General features: G+C 44.4%; 1 protein-coding gene across 6 annotated transcripts in view; it reads right to left on the reverse strand.

The window, feature by feature from the left end:
- LOC102241335 (zinc finger protein 235) overlaps positions 1–8,961 on the reverse strand; it is a 117,067-nt gene that overhangs the window by 46,190 nt on the left and 61,916 nt on the right. For 3 of the 6 annotated variants that reach the window (XR_001360646.1, XM_014533516.1, XM_014533515.1), the window contains exons 1-3: positions 7,576–7,614; positions 2,570–2,631; positions 456–660 (exon numbers count right to left, since the gene is read on the reverse strand). The exons of 1 other annotated variant lie outside the window; for it this stretch is intronic. Coding sequence is in view for 4 of the 5 variants with exons in the window: in XM_014533516.1 (XP_014389002.1) it covers positions 456–470 (15 nt within the window). In the remaining variant the exon portion in view is untranslated. Of the gene's footprint in view, positions 1–455; positions 661–2,569; positions 2,632–4,715; positions 4,738–7,575; positions 7,615–8,961 lie in introns of those variants that run through there. 2 more of the 6 variants (XM_014533517.1, XM_014533518.1) reach the window with 2 other exon arrangements.

An 8,961-nucleotide genomic window follows, 5' to 3' on the forward strand; every position in this document is an offset into this window, starting at 1 on the left:
TAGCTTGTTGGTTTTTCTTTTCTTTTTTAAAAAAATTTCTAGCCTCTTTTATGCTATTATTTGTGAAATAAAATGATTTTTTTAAAATATATTTTATTGATTTCTTACAGAGAGGAAGGGAGAGGGATAGAGAGTTAGAAACATCGATCAGCTGCCTCCTGCACACTCCCTACTGGGGATGTGCCAGCAACCAAGGTACATGCCCTTGACCGGAATCGAACCTGGGACCCTTGAGTCCGCAGGCCGATGCTCTATCCACTGAGCCAAACCGGTTAGGGCTAAAATGATTTAGAAAAACTAAAAGAAAAAAATTTCAAATGAAAGAAAAAGCATGCCTTATAAATGGTATTAAGTGTCTAGTGTCATTCTTTTTACTGGTCGAGGAAGAGAAAAAAGGTATACACATACTGAGAAATGAAATAACATGTTAAGTGACAAATAAAAATGCCACTCACCTGGAACTTGGTCATTTTCTCCTTCTCCTAGGGAAACGCTTCCCCCAGGCAGACGCTGCCACGTACACCTTAGCAGGCAGAGTGTGTGCTGGATTCCAGCTACCATTAGGCTATTCGGAAGGATGCCTGAGTGCATGAGACAGCCTCCACGCCGTATCCAGAACTCCTCACACAACTTGTGGCTCCTGAGGTATTCTCTCTGATCCTGAGAAATGTGGGAAAGGAGAAGTGGAGGAATGTACTGGTTAAAAGTGGACTCTGGCCTGGCCGGTGTGGCTCAGTGGTAAAGTGTCAACCTGCAGACCAGGAAGTCACGATTCTATTCCGGTCAGGGCACATGCCCAGGTTGTGGGCTTGATCCCCAGTGGCGGGTATGCAGGAGGCAGCTGATCAATGATTCTCTCTCATCATTGATGTCGATGTTTCTCTCTCTCTCTCTCTCTCCCTCTCCCTTCCTCTCTGAAGTCAATAAAAATATATTAATAAAAAAATTAAAAGTGGACTCTATTGCCCTAAGCCAGCATTTCCCAATGGTTAGAGTGTCAGCCCAAGAACTTAAGGGTCTCGGGTTCGATTCTGATCAAGGACACGCACCTGGGTTGCTGGTTCCCCTCCCCAGTTGGGGCACGTGCAGGAGACAACCACTTGATGTGGCTCTCTCACATGGATGTTTCTCTCTCCCCTCTCCCCAGCCCTCTTCCTTTCACTCTCTCTAAAATTAATGGGAAAAATATCCTCCAGCCGAAACCGGTTTGGCTCAGTGGATAGAGCGTCGGCCTGCGGACTGGAAGGTCCCAGGTTCGATTCCGGTCAAGGGCATGTACCTGGGTTGCGGGCACATCCCCAATAGGAGATGTGCAGGAGGCGGCTGATCGATGTTTCTCTCTCATCGATGTTTCTGACTCTCTATCTCTCTCCCTTCCTCTCTGTAAAAAATCAATAAAATATATATTTAAAAAAATATATATATCCTCCAGTGAGGGTTAACAACAACAAAAAAAGTAGACTCTGTTGACAATTCCTTTTAAAATCTGACATTGCTATATATTGGCTGTATATATACTATATATTGACACTGTTATAGATATTTAAGTTCATGGTTAAATTAATAAACCTCTCTATGCTTCATGTCTGTGATCCACAACATTAGGTTAGTAGCACTGACATTATGATTGTTGTTAGGAATATATGCGTGAGTAGTGGAAAACATGCCAACGTTTCCTATTATCTTGTAGCTGCAGAAAAGCAGATACTACTCTACATCATAAAACTGTCCTTGCAATTGTTCTTGTAAGACATCTAGGTGGCAGGGATTACGGCTTCTTACTTAATACTTTGGTTTGTGGCCTGAGTAATAACATATGTTTAAACACTAAGACCATCCTTTGAAAGGTTTAATGGCGGGTGAATATACTTCCTAAAGTGGGAGGAGGCTCAAATAGCACACCCTCTTCCCACAGGGATATCATGAAAGATTTAAAAAGCCCATGATGCTACTATATTTCTCATCTCTGAAAAGTGCTGGCTCAGCGCACAACTCATGGAAGGACTTGGAAACCAGGAGTTAAATTTCTTGGGTTCTTCCTCAAAATAATTCACTGTTCTCAACAGATATTTACTATTGTTTACCTTATTTACTGTTCCCAGGCAATGACAAGATCATCTGTGAAAAACAGAGAACTAAAAAAATGGGCTACGAATAAGGCAGAGCCTTTTATTTATTTTTATTATTTTTATTTTTTATTGATTTCAGAGAAGAAGGGAGAGGGAGAGAGAGAAACATCAATGATGAGAGAGAATCATTGATTGGCTGCCTTCTGCATGCCCCACACTGGGGATCAAACCCGCAACCCGGGCATGTGCCCTGACTGGGAATCGAACCGTGACCTCCTGGTTTGTAGGTTGTAACTCAACTACTGAGCCACGCTGGCCGGGCAAGACAGAGCCTTTTAGCCCCACTGTAGGAAGTTTTCTGCTTCTCTAGTAGAGTACCCACCCCCTCCCAGTCCCTGCCCACAAGGCCCTGCTATAGAAGCCACAAAATGTATGCACAATTACTAAGTATTAACTTGGCCACATAATTAGCAATGAAAGAGTTGTTTTCTTTCACTTACCCAACATTTATGGATGACCTTCTAAAAGGGCTATAAATCCCAGATCTTTATTTGCTCAGAGCCTAGGGTGAGAGAACAATTAGATAATTAGCAATTATCCCACACACTGATAGATGACAGAGGAGAGTTTAAGTAGGGTCCTTAGGAGAACATGGAAGGGCCCTCAAACCCAGACTGGATAAGGGAGGGGGCTGGAGTGGGCTCAATGGAGAAAATGTGGCTTGGTCTTAGCCCTGGAGGATGACAGAGCTGTACTAGCTACCAAGAGCTAATCAGAGCACGCCAACAGAATTCGGGTCAGAGGGCACCTGGGGCAAATGAGGAAGCAGAAAGGTGGTGAGAAGTCAAGAGCCAAATCTGTGCTTTAGAGGGATTGCCTCATTTAATCCTCACAACAACCCAAGAGACTGGGACAGTTTTTACAGCTAGGAATATCGGCAAAAAAGCTGAAGAGAAAATATATCTAATGGACATCACTAATCATTAGGGAAATGGACATTATAATGAAATACCAATACACACCTATTAGAATGTCTAAAATTAAAAAAGACAATAATTGCTGACAAGGAGGTGGAGCAACTGGAACTCTCAAAAGTCATTACACGGTTTGGCTGGTTCTTATAAAGTTAAACATACACTTTCCATATTACCCAGCAATCCCATTCCTGATTGTGTATTTTGGGGAAATAAGCACAAAAATTTGTACACATATGTTTACAGCAGCCTATTCATAACTGCCAAAAAGTGGATACAACGCAAATAGTCTTCAATGGGTGAATGGATAAACTATTGTTATGTCCATCCGATATAATAATCCTATATAATAAAAGGCTAATATGCAAATCGACCAAACGGTGGAACGACCTGTCTCTATGACGTGCACTTGACCATCAGGGGGAGACGCTCAACACAGGAGCTGCCCCTGGTGGTCATTGTGCTCCCACAGGGGGAGCGCCGCTCAGCCAGAAGCTGGGCTCACAGCTGGCGAGTGCAGCAGTGGTGGTGGGAGCCTCCGTGGCAGCACTAAGGATGTCTGACTGCTGGCTTAGGCCCGCTCCCCATCAGTCAGACATCCCCCAAGGGCTCCCGGACTGCGAGAGGGCTCAGGCTGGGCTGAGGGACCCCCCCCCCCAGTGCACGAATTTCGTGCACCAGGCCTCTAGTAATTACTATATTAACCAGTAATAAAAATAAATGAAGTACTAATACATACAACTTGGATGAATTTCAAAGACATTCTACTGAAAGAATGCAGCCTCAACTGTGGAGAAAAGGGAACCCTAGTGCACTGCTGGTGGGAATGCAGACTGGTGCAGCCATTATGGAAAACAGAATGGCGTTTCCTCAAAAAATTCAATATGAAACTGCCATTTGACCCAGTGATCCCACTTCTAGGAATATATCCTAAGAAACCCGAAGCACCAATCAGAGGGAATGTATGCACCCCTATGTTCATAGCAGCACAATTTACAATAGCTAAGATCTGGAAACAGCTCAAGTGCCCATCAGTAGATGAGTGGGAAAAAAAGCTGTGGTGCATTTACACCATGGAATACTATGGAGGAGTAAAAAAGAAGTATCTCTTATCCTTTGAGACAGCATGGAGGGACCTGGAGAGTATTATGCTAAGAGAAATAAGCCAGTCAGAGAAAGACAAGTATCACATGATCTCACTCATATGTGGAATCTAATGAACCAAATAAACTGATGATCAAAAATAGACTCAGAGTCATAGAAGCATGAACAGACTGTTGAACCTCAGAGGGAAGGTAGGGAAGGGTGGGTGGGAAGAGATCAACCAAAGAACTTGTATACAACCCATGGACACAAACAATAGGTGGAGCAGGGGGTGGGGATGAGTTAGAAGGGGTTAATGGGGGGAAAAAGGGGACATATGTAATACTTTCAACAATAAAGATTTAATTAAAAAATAAATAAAACTTTAAAAAAAAAAAAAGCCATAACCGGTTTGGTTCAGTGGATAGAGCGTCGGCCTGCGGACTGAAAGGTCCAAGAGGCAGCTGATTGATGTTTCTCTCTCATCGATGTTTCTAGCTCTCTATCTCTCTCCCTTCCTCTCTGTAAAAAATAAAATATATTTTTAATAAATAAATAAATAAATAAATAAATAAATAAAACAACTCACCAAGAAAAAAAAAGAATGCAGCCTCAAAAGCTTTGGCAAAAGCTCTCTCTGGCCTGGCCAGTGTAGCTCAGTTGGTTGAGCATTGTCCCATGAATCAGAAGGTCGCCAGTTCAATTCCAGATCAGGGCCCATGCCCAGGTTGTGGGTTTGATCCCCAGTAGGAGGCATGCAGGAGGCAGCGAATCCATGTTTCTCTCTCCTTCTTCCTCTGAAATCAACAACAACAAAAAAACATTAAAAAAAAAAAAAGGTTCACCCTAACCGGTTTGGCTCAGTGGCTAGAACGTCAGCCTGCGGACTGAAGGGTCCCAGGTTCGATTCCAGTCAAGGGCATGTACCTTGGTTGCGGGTACATCCCCAGTAGGGGGTGTGCAGGAGGCAGCTGATTGATGTTTCTCTCGCTTATTGATGTTTCTAACTCTCTATCCCTCTCCCTTCCTCTCTGTAAAAAATCAATAAAATATATTTAAAAAAAAAAAAAAAGGTTCTGCCCAGCTGGTGTGACTCAGTGACTGAGTAGCGAACCATGAACCAAGAGGTTACCTGGTCAGGGCCCATGCCCAGGTTGTGGGTTTGAGCCTCAGGGGAGGTGTGCAGGAGGCAGCCGATCGATGTTTCTATCTCTCTATCCCTCTCCCTTCCCTTCTCTCTAAAAAAATTAATAATATATTTTTAAAAAGTTTTAAAGAATGTGATTGACAAAAACTGGGTGCTGTTTCCTTTAAAAAAAAAAAGGTTCGGTCTGACATAAGTCCATTTACAAGGGTTGAATTTGGGTGATGGCCCCTCAGGCGTTCATCATTCTATTATTACATTTGGCTATGATTATAAATTTCCATAGTAAAAACTTAAAGGGAACTTAAAACCTATGACACCTATTTTGTAAAACTTAAGTAAAAATCCAAAAATAAATCTATGGAACAGGAAAACGTTAAAGGATTACTATTATCTCTGTATTCTGTGGTCCTGAATAATTAAATCTTTTTCTTTATACTTTGTCTATTTTCTTAATTCTTTAGATTCTCAACCTGTGGGTTGTGACCATTGGAAAACACATATAGCATATCAGATATTTACATTACGATCATAACAGTAGCAAAATTACAGTTATGAAGTAGCAACGAAAATAATTTTATGGTTGGGGGTCACCACAACATGAGGAACTGTGTTAAAGGGTCTCGGCATTAGGAAGGTTGAGAACCACTGCTTTAGAATGTGCAATCATTTCTATAATCAGAATTTGAACCATAAATATTATTTCCAATGAAGTACAATTAAATTGCAGATAACAAAAAAATCTTATCAAAAACTCAAAGCTCACCAACACAGCTTTCATGGCCCTCTACAAAAATCCAACACATGCCTTCTCAAGCAGATACTAAACACGTTAAGAACTAAGACAAAGGATGGAAACTGCCTCAATTCAAATCCCAGCCCAGCATCTCACTATGTGGTTTAGGACAAACACCTTGTGCTCCAGTGTCTCCATTTCTTCATCTTTCACAGAAGAACAGCAGTACCCCAACCCCCATTGGGCTCTTGTGAGAATTAAATGTTAAGACTAGCCCTAGCCGATTTGGCTCGGTGGATAGAGCGTTGGCCTGAAGGGCCCCGGGTTCGATTCCGGTCAAGGGCACATGCCCGGGTTGCAGGCTCGATCCCCAGAGGGGGCGTGCAGGAGGCAGCAGATCTATGATTCTCTCTCATCACTGATGTCTCTCTCTCTTTCTCCCTCTCCTTCCTCTCTGAAATCAATAAAAATATATAACTCCTAGGATAATATCTAGCACTCAATGCTTAAAACATTATCGTTATTACTCATGCCAAGTACTCCCCATCCCTTCCCGCATTATTCAACAAATAGCATGACATCCTGGAAGCGAAAGCATGTGCGGATGCGTGAAGGAAAGTCTTCTCCCCTGAGAGATAAAAGGAGGAAACGTGCTCGGTCCTCCTCCTTGAGGCTCCTGCCTCCTCCCTGCAGCCTTTGGAAGGGGTCAGGCTGGATGCAAAGGGGCGGAGAGAAACGGGCACTTCATCAGCTCCCGGACCAGGGCCATCCCGGACCACAGCCAGGCGGGCGGCTCCCCAAGGATTAAAGCGAAAAGCGCTGTTAGAAATCCGGTTCGGCCCCGCGTCCTTCCGAGATCAGAGCGGGGCCGGGAGCGCCGCCCCCGCCCGGGTTCACACGAGCTTCCAGGGGACCCGGCGCTTCTCCGGAAACGACAGACGCATCTGTCCCAAAGGACGGACTCTCGGTCTTTCCCTTCCACACCCTCGTTTAACTCTCAAAATACCTTTAATAATAAGGTGGACGCGCTCACACCGACTTAAAGAGGAAACGCAGTCAGAGACATGATGATGCTCTCCCAACATTATTTCGCTGGGAAGCGGTTTGGCGCAGCGGTTCTCAACCTGTGGGTCGCGACCCCTTTGGCGGTCGAAGGACCCTTTCACAGGGGTCGCCTAAGACCATCCTGCATATTAGCCGATTTGGCTCGGTGATTCATAATAGCAGCAACATTACAGTTATGAAGTAGCAATGAAAATAATTTTAAGGTTGGGTCACAACATGAGGAACTGTATTTAAAGGGCCAGAAGGTTGAGAACCACTTTGGGAAAGTACCGAACCCGGGAGGCCCTGCATCCCAGCGCCGTAAGACCCAGGCTGGGCCTGAAGCGGGGATGCGCGAACCGCCCACAGTCCCGCAGGCTCATTCAAAGGGACCACCAGCCCGCCCTTCGCCGCAGGCGGGCTCTCTTCCTCGCGGTGGACGGCCTGCTCGCCACTGGCCCCCGGCAACGCGAAGGAAGGTCAGTGTGGGCGCGGGGAGAGGCGCACGGGGAGGTGAGGGCTCACCTTTCCGAGAGGAATGAAGGCCGCGGCCTCGAGTACCTGGGGCGGAAGTGACTCTGCCTGCAGAGACCTCCTGGACTACGCTTCCCAGGATTCCCGACGGGAGCAGGAACTCAGCCTCAGCCTCCTGGAGCGGAAATTATCCAACTACACTGTTCCCAGACTACACTTCCCAGAATTCCCAGGCCATTTCGTCGCCTTCCAAGGGCTAAAGTGCCAGCTGCTATACCAAGAGTCTGGATTGTATTTCACAATTTACGGATTCAGAACGAATTCCATGACCCCGCTTTCCTGGGGCCGAAATGCTTCCAAACATAGCTGTATTGTATTGTGTATGCATGCTTTAAAGGCGGCTGTTCGGGAGTGTGAGGGCCTCACCCTGTGGACTACACTTCCCAGTCTCCTGCGGGCAGCCCTTTCCGCCAAGCTGTCTTTGTTCTTTTGCGCAGTCAGTATTTGTGTAGTCCTAACTCTCTTTAGGAAAATCAGTCTGAATTCTATACTGTTAGGTGGGCGTGGTCACCTTCTCCCTTTTTTTCTCGAAAAAAAAGTTTTTTCTGCAAACTTGACGGGGGTGAGGGGGAGATGGAAGGTTTAGCTCCAACAAGATTAGCAAATATTGACGAGGGTAAAAGCTTGGTGATGGTTCTATGGAATGTTATCCTATTCTTAGAGCATTTGACCATACTAGTAAATTTCCAAAGTAAAAAAGAAAAGGAGGGGGGAAATATGACACCTTTAAAAAATATATATACTTTTATTGATATCAGAGAGGAAAGGAGAGGGAGAAATAGAATCATCAATGAGAGTGTCATTGATCGGCTGCCTCCTGCACGCCCCCTACTGGGGATTGAGCCCGCACATGTGACCTCTTGGTTCATAGGTCCAAGTGACACCAGCTGGGCATGACACCTGTTTTGTAAAATGTAGGTAAATAAACATAAAAACCTGGGGAAGAAAAACACATTAAAATTCATATCCTGGGAATATGAATAATTCAAAATTTATTCAAATTTCATATAGTCTCAATAATCAAAATATCAACTAAGTATTACTTGAAATAAAATACAATTAAATAATGAAAGGTGCCTTTAAGAGCTTATTCACACCTTGCTGACCGGCTATTTCGAGCCAGACCTCGCCTGTGCAGCCGGCTACTTTTCTTTTCATAGTTTGGCAACCCACGGTTCTCCCCTATTGTTCCACAGACCAGTGTTTTGTTCTTCAGTAATAGTTCAGCTGTAGAAACGCTAGTAATTATCTTGGTAACTAGGATGCCAAGAACCAAGAAAAGGCCCCAAGACAGATAATATAGTCTGTTGTAACTTTCTGCCTTCATCCCTTATATATCTTGAAGTTGCAAACATAGCCACTCTCACTTTCACAAAG

The sequence above is a fragment of the Myotis brandtii genome, unplaced genomic scaffold (genome assembly GCF_000412655.1).
Source record: "Myotis brandtii unplaced genomic scaffold, ASM41265v1 scaffold987, whole genome shotgun sequence".
Taxonomy (NCBI): domain Eukaryota; kingdom Metazoa; phylum Chordata; class Mammalia; order Chiroptera; family Vespertilionidae; genus Myotis; species Myotis brandtii.